The following is a 13,098-nucleotide window of genomic DNA, read 5'->3' as shown; positions in this document are numbered from 1 at the left end:
AATTCTCAAAAAACCCTCCAAAAAATCCCAAAAAAATCCCCAAAATTCTCCAAAAACCCTCCAAAAAATCCCCAAAAAATCCTAAAAATTCTCCAAAAATCCTCTAAAAAATCCAAAAAAAAATCCCAAAAAATCTCAAAAAATCCCGAAAAAATCCCCAAAATTCTCAAAAAATCCTCCAAAAAATCCTGGAAAAATCCCAAAAATTCTCAAAAAATCCTCCAAAAAATCCCCAAAATTCTCAAAAAATCCTCCAAAAAATCCCCAAAATTCTCAAAAAATCCTCCAAAAAATCCCAAAAATCCCTGAAAAAATCCCCAAAATTCTCAAAAAATCCTCCAAAAAATCCCAAAAATCCCTGAAAAAATCCCCAAAATTCTCAAAAAACCCTCCAAAAAATCCCAAAAATCCCTGAAAAAATCCCCAAAATTCTCCAAAAACCCTCCAAAAAATCCCCAAAAAATCCTAAAAATTCTCCAAAAACCGTCCAAAAAATCCCCAAAAAATCCTAAAAATTCCCAAAAAACCTTCCAAAAAATCCCAAAAAAATCCTAAAAATTCTCCAAAAACCCTCCAAAAAATCCCCAAAAAATCCTAAAAATTCTCAAAAAACCTTCCAAAAAATCCCAAAAAAATCCTAAAAATTCTCAAAAAATCCCCAAAAAAATCCCCAAAAAATCCCAAAAATTCTCCAAAAACCCTCTAAAAAATCCCCAAAAAATCCTAAAAATTCTCCAAAAACCCTCCAAAAAATCCCCAAAAAATCCTAAAAATTCTCCAAAAACCCTCCAAAAAATCCCCAAAAAATCCTAAAAATTCTCCAAAAACCCTCCAAAAAATCCCAAAAAAATCCTAAAAATTCTCCAAAAATCCTCTAAAAAATCCCCAAAAAATCCCAAAAATTCTCAAAAAATCCTCCAAAAAATCCCCAAAAAATCCTCCAAAAAATCCCCAAAATTCTCAAAAAATCCTCCAAATAAATCCCCAAAAAATCCCCCAAAATTCTCAAAAAATCCCTGAAAAAATCCCAAAAATTCTCCAAAAACCCTCCAAAAAATCCAAAAAAAATCCTAAAAATTCTCAAAAAATCCTCCAAAAAATCCCAAAAAATCCTCCAAAAAATCCCTAAAAATTCTCAAAAAATCCTCCAAAAATCCCAAAAATTCTCAAAAAATCCTCCAAAAAATCCCAAAAATCCCTGAAAAAATCCCCAAAATTCTCAAAAAATCCTCCAAAAAATCCCGAAAAAATCCCCAAAAATCCTCAGAAAACCCTCCAAAAAATCCCAAAAATCCCTGAAAAAATCCTCAAAATTCTCCAAAAACCCTCCAAAAAATCCCGGAAAAATCCCAAAAATTCTCCAAAAACCCTCCAAAAAATCCCCAAAAAATCCCAAAAAATCCCCAAAAAACCCCCCAACCCCTCCCCACCCCCCAAGCCCGCGTTTTCCGTGGGTGATTCCCGCTTTTCCGGCAGCCCACGGACGACATCGTGCTGATGGCGCAGACGCTGGAGAAGCTCTTCCTGCAGAAGGTGGCGCAGATGCCGCCGGACGAGCAGGAGCTCGTCGTGCCCCTGGCCAAGAACAGCCACAAGAAAGGGGCGGCACGGGCAGCAGGTACCCAGATTTGGGCTCTCCACAGCTGGATCGGGGGCTTTGGGGTCCCAAACAGCTGGAAATGGGGGGTTGGGGGGTTTAAAATAGCTGGAAATGGGGATTTGGGGGGCCTAAAAGTCTGGAAATGGGGGTTTTGGGGTCTAAAACGTCAGGAAATGGGGGATTTTTGGGGTTCCAAATATCTGGAAATGGGGCTTTGGGGGTCTAAAGTATCTGGAAATGGGGATTTGGGGGTCTAAAATATCTGGAAACGGGGATTTGGGGGTCTAAAATACCTGGAAATGGGGATTTGGGGGTCTAAAATATCTGGAAATGGGGGTTTGGGGGTGTAAAATATCTGGAAACGGGGATTTGGGAGTCTAAAATATCTGGAAATGGGGTTTTGGGGCCTTTTTGGGGTCCCAAACATCTGGAAATGGGGGTTTGGGGGGTTTAAAATAGCTGGAAATGGGGATTTGGGAGTCCCAAAAGTCTGGAAATGGGAGTTTGGGGGGTTTAAAATAGCTGGAAATGGGGGTTTGGGGGGTTTAAAATAGCTGGAAATGGGGATTTGGGAGTCCCAAAAGTCTGGAAATGGGAGTTTGGGGGGTTTAAAATAGCTGGAAATGGGGGTTTGGGGTCCCAAAAGTCTGGAAATGGGGGTTTGGGAGTCCCAAAAGTTTGGAAATGGGGATTTGGGGTCTAAAACGTCAGGAAATGGGGGATTTTTGGGGTTCCAAATATCTGGAAATGGGGCTTTGGGGGTCTAAAATATCTGGAAATGGGGGTTTTGGGGACCTTTTTGGGGTCCCAAACATCTGGAAATGGGGTTTGGGGGTCTAAAATAGCTGGAAATGGGGATTTGGGAGTCCCAAAAGTCTGGAAATGGGAGTTTGGGGGGGTCTAAAATAGCTGGAAATGGGGATTTGGGGCTTTTTTTGGGGTCCCAAACAGCTGGAAATGGGGGTTTGGGGGGTCTAAAATATCTGGAAACGGGGATTTGGGAGTCTAAAATATCTGGAAATGGGGGGTTTTGGGGTCCCAAACATCTGGAAATGGGGATTTGGGGGTCTAAAATATCTGGAAACGGGGATTTGGGAGTCTAAAATATCTGGAAATGGGGGGTTTGGGGGCTTTTTTTGGGGTCCCAAACATCTGGAAATGGGGGTTTGGGGTCTAAAATGTCTGGAAATGGAGAATTTTTGGGGTCCCAAACAGCTGGAAATGGGGGTTTGGGGGGTCTAAAATAGCTGGAAATGGGGTTTTGGGGCTTTTTTGGGGTCCCAAACATCTGGAAATGGGGATTTGGGAGTCCCAAAAGTCTGGAAATGGGGGTTGGGGGGTCTAAAATATCTGGAAATGGGGGGTTTTGGGGACCTTTTTGGGGTCCCAAACATCTGGAAATGGGGTTTGAGGGTTCCAAAAGTCTGGAAATGGGGATTTGGGGGCCTAAAATATCTGGAAACAGGGATTTGGGGGCCTAAAATATCTGGAAACGGGGATTTGGGGGCCTAAAATATCTGGAAATGGGGTTTTGGGGCCTTTTTGGGGTCCCAAACATCTGGAAATGGGGGTTTGGGGTCTAAAATGTCTGGAAATGGAGAATTTTTGGGGTCCCAAACATCTGGAAATGGGGGTTTGGGGGTCTAAAATATCTGGAATTGGGGTTTTGGGGGGTCTAAAATATCTGGAAATGGGGATTTGGGGTCCCAAACATCTGGAAGTGGGGGCTTGGGGGTCTGAAACATCTGGAAATGGGGGTTTTGGGGCCTTTTGGGGGTCCATTTTCCAGGATTTTTGTACATCCCAAACCCATTTTCCAGTTTTTTTTGTGTATTCTAAGCATCCCAAATTCCCTTCTTTAGGTGTTTTGTGTATTTCAGGTATCCCAATCCCATTTTTCCAGGTTTTTTGTCTATTTTAAGAATCCCAAACCCATTTTTCCCAGTTTTTAGTGCACTCCAAACCCATTTTTCCGTGGTTTTTGTCTATTTTAAGCATCCCAAACCCATTGTCCGGGTATTTTGTCACCCCAAATCCATTTTCCCAGGTTTTTTGTACATCCCAAACCCATTTTTTTGTGGTTTTTGTGTGTTTTAGAAATCCAAAACCCATTTTTCCCAGTTTTTAGTACATCCCAATATCATTTTTTGTCTATTTTAGTCACTCCAATCCCATTTTTCCAGGCTTTTTGTACATCCCAAACTCATTTTTCAGGTTTTTTGTCTATTTTAGGTATTCCAAACCCATTTTTCCAGGGTTTTAGTACATCCCAACCCCACTTTTCCAGGATTTTTTGTCTATTTGAGGCGTTCTAAATTTCCTTTTCCAGGATTTTTGTGTATTTTATGCATCCCAAACCCTTTTTTCTGGGTTTTTCTGTGCATCCCAAACTCGATTTCCCAGGTTTTTTGTGTATTTTATGGATCCCAAACCCAGTTTTCCAGGCTTTTTGTACACCCCAATCCCATTTTTCCAGATTTTTTGTACACCCCAATCCCATTTTCCAGCTGTTTCCTACATCCCAATCCCATTTTTCCAGGTTTTTTGTGTGTTTTAAGCACCCCAATCCCATTTTCCAGGTTTTTTGTACATCCCAATCCAACTTCCCATGTTTTTTTGTACATCCCAATCTCATTTTCCATCTTTTTTGTGCACCCCAATCCCATTTTCCAGGCTTTTTGTGCATCCCAATCCCATTTTCCAGGCTTTTTGTGCATCCCAATCCCATTTTCCCATCTTTTTTGTACATCCCAATCCCATTTTCCAGCTGTTTCGTACATCCCAATCCCATTTTCCATCTTTTTTGTGCATCCCAATCCAATTTCCCAGATTTTCTGTACATCCCAAACTCCATTTTCCAGGTTTTTTGTGCATTCCAATCCAATTTTCCAGATTTTTTGTGCACCCCAATCCAATTTCCCAGATTTTCTGTACATCCCAATCCCATTTTCCAGCTGTTTCGTACACCCCAATCCCATTTTTCCAGGTTTTTTTGTGCATCCCAATCCAATTTCCCAGGTTTTCTGTACATCCCAAACTCCATTTCCCAGATTTTCTGTACATCCCAATCCCATTTTCCAGCTGTTTCGTACATCCCAATCCCATTTTTCCGTCTTTTTTGTGCATCCCAATCCCATTTTCCAGATTTTTTCTACATCCCAATCCCATTTTCCAGCTGTTTCCTACATCCCCAACCCATTTTTTCATCTTTTTTGTGTGTTTTAAGCACCCCAATCCCATTTTCCAGGTTTTTTGTACATCCCAATCCCATTTTCCAGCTGTTTCGTACACCCCAGTCCCATTTTTCCAGGTTTTCTGTACATCCCAAACTCCATTTCCCAGGTTTTTTGTGCATCCCAATCCAACTTCCCATGGTTTTTTGTACACCCCAATCCCATTTTCCAGCTGTTTCGTACATCCCAATCCCATTTTCCATCTTTTTTGTGCATCCCAATCCAATTTCCCAGATTTTCTGTACATCCCAAACTCCATTTCCCAGATTTTCTGTACATCCCAGTCCCATTTTCCAGCTGTTTCGTACATCCCAAACTCCATTTTCCAGGTTTTTTGTGCATCCCAATCCAATTTCCCAGATTTTCTGTACATCCCAATCCCATTTTCCAGCTGTTTCGTACACCCCAAACCCATTTTTCCATCTTTTTTGTGCACCCCAATCCCATTTTCCAGATTTTTTCTACATCCCAATCCCATTTTCCAGCTGTTTCGTCCACCCCAAACCCATTTTCCCAGGATTTTCCGACACCCCACTCCCATTTTTCCAGCTTTTCCTCGCCCCCAACCCCTCTCCCTTCCCATTCCCCCTCCCACGGAGCCAATCCCGAAGGATTTTCCCTCTTTTTCCCAGCTCTCCTGGCCGGGCTGAGCGCAGGAGCTCAGCAGGTCCCGGCCGTGTCCTCGGTGTCCCAACCCTCCGGATACGCTCCGAGCGCTCCCGAAATTCCCACCACCATCGTCAACATCCCGCACCCGTCGGTGATCTCGGCCCCGCTCCTGAAATCCCTGCATCCCAACGCCCTTCCCGGCAATCCCAGTAATCCCAGTAATCCCAGTCCCGCCGTCCTGGCCGCCCCCGCGCCCACCCAACCCGTGGCCAAGGTGAGGAGGGAAGGGGGAAATGTGGGAATTCTGGGTGGGAATGGAGGGTGGGAGTGGGGTTTGGGGGGATGGGATTGGGGGTTTGGGGTGCTGGGATGGAATTCCAGGTGGGAATGTGGGGTGGGAGTGGGGTTTGGGGGGATGGGATTGGGATTTGGGGTGGTGGGATTGGGATTTGGGGTGGGAATGTGAGGTGGGAGTGGGGTTTAGGGTGGTGGGATTGGGATTTGGGGTGCTGGGATAGAATTCCGGGTGGGAATGTGGGGTGGGATTGGGATTTGGGGTGTTAGGATTGGGATTTGGGGGATGGGATTGGGATTTGGGGTGGTGGGATTGGGATTTGGGGTGGGAATGGAGGGGTTTGGGGTGGTGGGATGGAATTTGGGGTGGGAATGTGGGGTGGGAGTGGAATTTGGGGTGCTGGGATTGGGATTTGGGGTGTTAGGATTGGGATTTGGGGTGGGAATGTGAGGTGGGAGTGGGGTTTAGGGTGGTGGGATTGGGATTTGGGGTGCTGGGATGGAATTCCGGGTGGGAATGTGAGGGGTTTGGGGTGGTGGGACTGGGATTTTGGGTGGGAATGTGGGGTGGGAGTGGGGTTTGGGGTGCTGGGATTGGGATTTGGGGGGGATGGGGTTGGGGTTTGTAGTTCTGGGATGGAATTCCGGGTGGGAATGTGGGGTGGGATTGGGATTTGGGGTGGTGGGATGGAATTCCGGGTGGGACTGTGGGGTTTGGGATGCTGGGATTGGGATTTGGGGTGGAATTCCAGGTGGGAATGTGGGGTGGGGTGTTAGGGTTGGGATTTGGGGTGCTGGGATTGGGATTTGGGATGCTGGGGTGGAATTCTGGGTGGGAATGGAGGGGTTTGGGGTGGTGGGATTGGGATTTGGGGAATGGGATTGGGGGTTTGGGGTGCTGGGATGGAATTCCAGGTGGGAATGTGGGGTGGGAGTGGGGTTTGGGATGCTGAGATTGGGATTTGGGGAATGGGATTGGGGTTTGTAGTTCTGGGATGGAATTCCGGGTGGGAATGTGGGGTGGGATTGGGATTTGGGGTGTTAGGATTGGGATTTGGGGGATGGGATTGGGATTTGGGGTGGTGGGATTGGGATTTGGGGTGGGAATGGAGGGGTTTGGGGTGGTGGGATGGAATTTGGGGTGGGAATGTGGGGTGGGAGTGGAATTTGGGGTGCTGGGATTGGGATTTGGGGTGTTAGGATTGGGATTTGGGGTGGGAATGTGAGGTGGGAATGGGGTTTAGGGTGGTGGGATTGGGATTTGGGGGGAATGGGGTTGGGGTTTGTAGTTCTGGGATGGAATTCCAGGTGGGAATGTGGGGTGGGAGTGGGATTTGGGGTGGTGGGATGGAATTCCGGGTGGGACTGTGGGGTTTGGGATGCTGGGATTGGGATTTGGGGTGGAATTCCAGGTGGGAATGTGGGGTGGGGTGTTAGGGTTGGGATTTGGGGTGCTGGGATTGGGATTTGGGATGCTGGGGTGGAATTCCGGGTGGGAATGGAGGGGTTTGGGGTTTGGGGATTGGGATTTGGGGAATGGGATTGGGGGTTTGGGGTGCTGGGATGGAATTCCGGGTGGGAATGTGGGGTGGGAGTGGGGTTTGGGATGCTGAGATTGGGATTTGGGGAATGGGATTGGGGTTTGTAGTCCTGGGATGGAATTCCGGGTGGGAATGTGGGGTGGGATTGGGATTTGGGGTGTTAGGATTGGGATTTGGGGGATGGGATTGGGATTTGGGGTGGTGGGATTGGGATTTGGGGTGGGAATGGAGGGGTTTGGGGTGGTGGGATGGAATTTGGGGTGGGAATGTGGGGTGGGAGTGGAATTTGGGGTGCTGGGATGGAATTCTGGGTGGGAATGTGGGATGGGATTGGGATTTGGGGTGGTGGGATTGGGATTTGGGGGATGGGATTGGGATTTGGGGTGCTGGGATGGAATTCTGGGTGGGAATGGAGGGGTTTGGGGTTTGGGGATTGGGATTCCAGGTGGGAATGTGGGGTGGGAGTGGGATTTGGGCGATGGGATTGGGGATTTGGGGTGGGAATGTGGGGTGGGAGTGGGGTTTGGGGTGTTGGGAGTGGAATTTGGGGGATGGGATTGGGATTTGGGGTGGTGGGATGGAATTCCGGGTGGGAATGTGGGGTTTAGGGGACAGAGATCAGGGTTTGGGGTGTTTGGATTGGGGTTTGGGGTATTGGCGTGAAATTCCGGGTGGGAATGTGAGGTGGGAGTGGGATTTGGGGCGCTGGGTTTGGGATTTGGGGTGGTGGGATGGAATTCCAGGTGGGAATGTGGAGTGGGAGTGGGATTTGGGGGGGTAGGGTTGGGATTCTGGATGTTGGGATGAAATTCTGGATTTTGGGATGGGATTTTGGCTGCTGGGGTTGGAGTTCTGGATTTTGGGATGGGATTCAGCCCGTTGGGATTGGAGTTCTGGGTTTTGGGATGGGATTCAGTCCGTCGGGATTGGAGATCTGGGTTTTGGGATCCCATTCCAGCCATTGGGGTTGGGATTGTGGATTTTGGGATTGGGAGTTCTGGATTTTGGGATGGGATTCTGGATTTTGGGATGGGAGTTCTGGATGTTGGGATGGGATTTCTGAGTGCTGGGAGGGGATTCAGGCCTTTGGGATTGGGATTCTGGATTCTGGGATGGGATTCCAGATGTTGGGATTGGAGTTCTGGACTTTGGGATGGGATTCTGGCAGTTGGGGTCGGGATTCTGGATTTTGGGATGGGATTCAGGCCACTGGGATTGGAGTTCTGGATTTTGGGATCCCATTCCGGCCATTGGGATTGGGATTGTGGATTTTGGGATGGGATTCAGGATTTTGGGATGGGATTCCAGCCGTTGGGATTGGAGTTCTGGATGTTGGGATGGGATTTCTGAGTGCTGGGAGGGGATTCAGGCCTTTGGGATCGGGATTCTGGATTCTGGGATGGGATTCCAGATGTTGGGATTGGAGTTCGGGATTTTGGGATGGGATTCAGGCCTTTGGGATCGGGATTCTGGATTCTGGGATGGCATTCCAGCAGTTGGGATCGGGATTCTGGATTTTGGGATGGGATTCAGCCCATTGGGATTGGGATTCTGGACTTTGGGATGGGATTCTGGCAGTTGAGATTGGGATTCTGGATTTTGGGATGGTATTCCACCCATTGGGGTTGTCCTTCTGGATTTTGGGATCCCATTTCGGGATTTCACCCCCATCCCAACCCTCCACCATCCCCAAACTCCCCGACAGGCAATCCCCACCTCCCCTCTCCCTTTTCCCACCATCCAACCCTCCATTCCCATCCTCAAATCCCGTTTTTTTTTTTTTCCCCCAATCCCAGAAAAAGGGCGTGAAGCGGAAAGCCGACACCACCACTCCCACCACCACGGCCATCATCGCCACCAGCGGCGAATCCTCTCCCTCCATCGCCGAAAATCCCAAAGCCGCCAAAATCCCGGCGCGGCGCGAGAGCGGCCGCCCCATCAAACCCCCCCGCAAGGATCTGCCGGATTCCCAGCAGCACCAAACTTCCAAGAAAGGGAAACTCTCGGAGCAGCTGAAATATTGCAACGGGATCCTCAAGGAGCTGCTGTCCAAGAAGCACGCGGCCTACGCCTGGCCCTTCTACAAACCCGTGGACGCCTCGGCGCTGGGGCTGCACGACTACCACGAGATCATCAAGCACCCCATGGATCTCAGCACCATCAAGGTGAGCTGAGGGGATTTTGGGGGCATTTTTAGGGGTTTTTTGCGGTTTGTTAGGGATTTTTTTTTTTGGAGTTTTTTAGGATTTTTTAAAAAAAATTTTAGGGGTTTTTGGAGGATTTTATGGGGTTTTTTGGGGAATTTTTAGGGTTCGGTTCGTGGAATTCTCCCAGATTTTTTCCAGAATTTCGTCAGGTTTTTAGGAATTTTCTGGGAATTTTTTAGGAATTTTTAGGATTTTTTTGGAATTTTTTGGGATTTTTGGAGGATTTTATGGGGTTTTTTCGGGAATTTTTAGGGTTCGGTTCGTGGAATTCTCCCAGATTTTTTCCAGAATTTCGTCAGGTTTTTAGGAATGTTCGGGGAATTTTTGGGGAATTTTTAGGAATTTTTAGGATTTTTTTAAAATTTTTTTGGGATTTTTTGAGGATTTTATGGGGTTTTTTCGGGAATTTTTAGGGTTCGGTTCATGGAATTCTCCCAGATTTTTTCCAGAATTTCGTCAGGTTTTTAGGAATTTTCAGGGAATTTTTTAGGAATTTTTAGGATTTTTTTGGGATTTTTTGAGGATTTTATGGGGTTTTTTCGGGAATTTTTAGGATTCGGTTCATGGAATTCTCCCAGATTTTTTCCAGAATTTCTTCAGGTTTTTAGGAATTTTCAGGGAATTTTTTAGGAATTCTTAGGAATTTTTTTGAATTCTTAGGAATTTTTTTGATTTTTTGGGGGATTTTTTGAGGATTTTATGGAGTTTTTTCAGGGATTTTTAGGATTCGGTTCGTGGAATTCTCCCAGATTTTTTCCAGAATTTCGCCAGCTTTTTAGGAATGTTCTGGGAATTTTTTAGGAATTTTTAGGATTTTTTTTGAATTTTTGGGGGATTTTTTGAGGATTTTATGGGAGTTTTTTGGGAATTTTTAGGATTCGGTTCGTGGAATTCTCCCAGATTTTTTCCAGAATTTCTTCAGGTTTTTAGGAATTTTTGGGGAATTTTCTGGGAATTTTTAGGAATTTTTAGGATTTTTTTTGAATTTTTGGGGGATTTTTGGAGGATTTTATGGGGTTTTTTTCAGGAATTTTTAGGATTCGGTTCGTGGAATTCTCCCAGATTTTTTCCAGAATTTCATCAGGTTTTAGGAATTTTCGGGGAATTTTTTAGGAATTTTTTTGATTTTTTTTGAATTTTTTTGGGATTTTTTGAGGATTTTATGGAGTTTTTTCAGGAATTTTTAGGATTCGGTTCATGGAATTCTCCCAGATTTTTTCCAGAATTTCGTCAGGTTTTTAGGAATGTTCTGGGAATTTTTTAGGAATTTTTAGGATTTTTTTTGAATTTTTTTGGGATTTTTTGAGGATTTTATGGGGTTTTTTTCAGGAATTTTTAGGGTTCGGTTCATGGAATTCTCCCAGATTTTTTCCAGAATTTCGTCAGGTTTTTAGGAATGTTCTGGGAATTTTTTAGGAATTTTTAGGATTTTTTTTGAATTTTTTGAGGATTTTATGGGGGTTTTTTGGGAATTTTTAGGATTCGGTTCATGGAATTCTCCCAGATTTTTTCCAGAATTTTGTCAGGTTTTTAGGAATTTTTGGGGAATTTTCTGGGAATTTTTAGGAATTTTTAGGATTTTTTTTGAATTTTTGGGGGATTTTTTAAGGATTTTATGGGGTTTTTTTCAGGAATTTTTAGGATTCGGTTCGTGGAATTCTCCCAGATTTTTTCTAGAATTTCGTCAGATTTTTAGGAATGTTCTGGGAATTTTTTAGGAATTTTTAGGATTTTTTTTGAATTTTTTTGGGATTTTTTGAGGATTTTATGGGGTTTTTTCGGGAATTTTTAGGGTTCGGTTCGTGGAATTCTCCCAGATTTTTTCCAGAATTTCGTCAGGTTTTTAGGAATTTTCAGGGAATTTTTTAGGAATTTTTAGGATTTTTTTTGAATTTTTTTGGGATTTTTTGAGGATTTTATGGGGTTTTTTCAGGAATTTTTAGGGTTCGGTTCGTGGAATTCTCCCAGATTTTTTCCAGAATTTCGTCAGGTTTTTAGGAATTTTCAGGGAATTTTTTAGGAATTTTTAGGATTTTTTTTAAATTTTTTGAGGATTTTATGGGGTTTTTTCAGGAATTTTTAGGGTTCGGTTCGTGGAATTCTCCCAGATTTTTTCCAGAATTTCGTCAGGTTTTTAGGAATTTTCGGGGAATTTTTGGGGAATTTTTAGGATTTTTTTGGGATTTTTTGAGGAATTTATGGGTTTTTTTCAGGAATTTTTAGGATTCGGTTCGTGGAATTCTCCCAGATTTTTTCCAGAATTTCGTCAGGTTTTTAGGAATGTTCGGGGAATTTTTTAGGAATTTTTAGGATTTTTTTTTAATTTTTTTGGGTTTTTTTGAGGATTTTATGGGGTTTTTTCAGGAATTTTTAGGGTTCGGTTCATGGAGTTCTCCCAGATTTTTTCTAGAATTTCGTCAGGTTTTTAGGAATGTTCTGGGAATTTTTTAGGAATTTTTAGGATTTTTTTTGAATTTTTTGAGGATTTTATGGGGGTTTTTTGGGAATTTTTAGGATTCGGTTCATGGAATTCTCCCAGATTTTTTCCAGAATTTTGTCAGGTTTTTAGGAATTTTTGGGGAATTTTCTGGGAATTTTTAGGAATTTTTAGGATTTTTTTTGAATTTTTGGGGGATTTTTTAAGGATTTTATGGGGTTTTTTTCAGGAATTTTTAGGATTCGGTTCGTGGAATTCTCCCAGATTTTTTCTAGAATTTCGTCAGATTTTTAGGAATGTTCTTGGAATTTTTTAGGAATTTTTAGGATTTTTTTTGAATTTTTTTGGGATTTTTTGAGGATTTTATGGGGTTTTTTCGGGAATTTTTAGGGTTCGGTTCGTGGAATTCTCCCAGATTTTTTCCAGAATTTCGTCAGGTTTTTAGGAATTTTCAGGGAATTTTTTAGGAATTTTTAGGATTTTTTTTGAATTTTTTTGGGATTTTTTGAGGATTTTATGGGGTTTTTTCAGGAATTTTTAGGGTTCGGTTCGTGGAATTCTCCCAGATTTTTTCCAGAATTTCGTCAGGTTTTTAGGAATTTTCAGGGAATTTTTTAGGAATTTTTAGGATTTTTTTTAAATTTTTTGAGGATTTTATGGGGTTTTTTCAGGAATTTTTAGGGTTCGGTTCGTGGAATTCTCCCAGATTTTTTCCAGAATTTCGTCAGGTTTTTAGGAATTTTCAGGGAATTTTTTAGGAATTCTTAGGAATTTTTTTGAATTCTTAGGAATTTTTTTGATTTTTTGGGGGATTTTTTGAGGATTTTATGGAGTTTTTTCAGGGATTTTTAGGATTCGGTTCGTGGAATTCTCCCAGATTTTTTCCAGAATTTCGTCAGGTTTTTAGGAATGTTCTGGGAATTTTTTAGGAATTTTTAGGATTTTTTTTGAATTTTTTTGGGATTTTTTGAGGATTTTATGGGGTTTTTTCAGGAATTTTTAGGGTTCGGTTCATGGAGTTCTCCCAGATTTTTTCCAGAATTTCTTCAGGTTTTTAGGAATTTTCTGGGAATTTTTGGGGAATTTTCTGGGAATTTTTAGGATTTTTTTTGATTTCTGCGAATTTTTGGGAATTTTCTGGGAATTTCTTCAAGTTTTCTGAGAATTTTTAAGATTG

The 13,098-nt window shown here is 43.4% G+C and overlaps 1 protein-coding gene across 3 annotated transcripts in view; it reads left to right on the top strand.

Annotated features, from left to right (window-relative positions):
- The window catches only part of BRD2 (bromodomain containing 2), a 42,756-nt gene that overhangs the window by 11,631 nt on the left and 18,027 nt on the right, over nucleotides 1-13,098 (top strand). For all 3 annotated transcript variants that reach the window (XM_082300026.1, XM_082300025.1, XM_082300027.1), the window contains 3 exons: nucleotides 1,477-1,618; nucleotides 5,466-5,716; nucleotides 9,074-9,442. In XM_082300026.1, coding sequence (XP_082156152.1) covers nucleotides 1,477-1,618; nucleotides 5,466-5,716; nucleotides 9,074-9,442 — 762 coding nt within the window. The remainder of the gene's footprint in view (nucleotides 1-1,476; nucleotides 1,619-5,465; nucleotides 5,717-9,073; nucleotides 9,443-13,098) is intronic.

This window comes from Coloeus monedula (genome assembly GCF_965178545.1).
Source record: "Coloeus monedula genome assembly, chromosome: 36".
NCBI classification, from domain to species: Eukaryota; Metazoa; Chordata; class Aves; order Passeriformes; family Corvidae; genus Coloeus; species Coloeus monedula.
The sequence above is the reverse complement of the archived record's forward strand: the minus strand, read 5'-3'. Positions and strand labels throughout refer to the sequence as shown.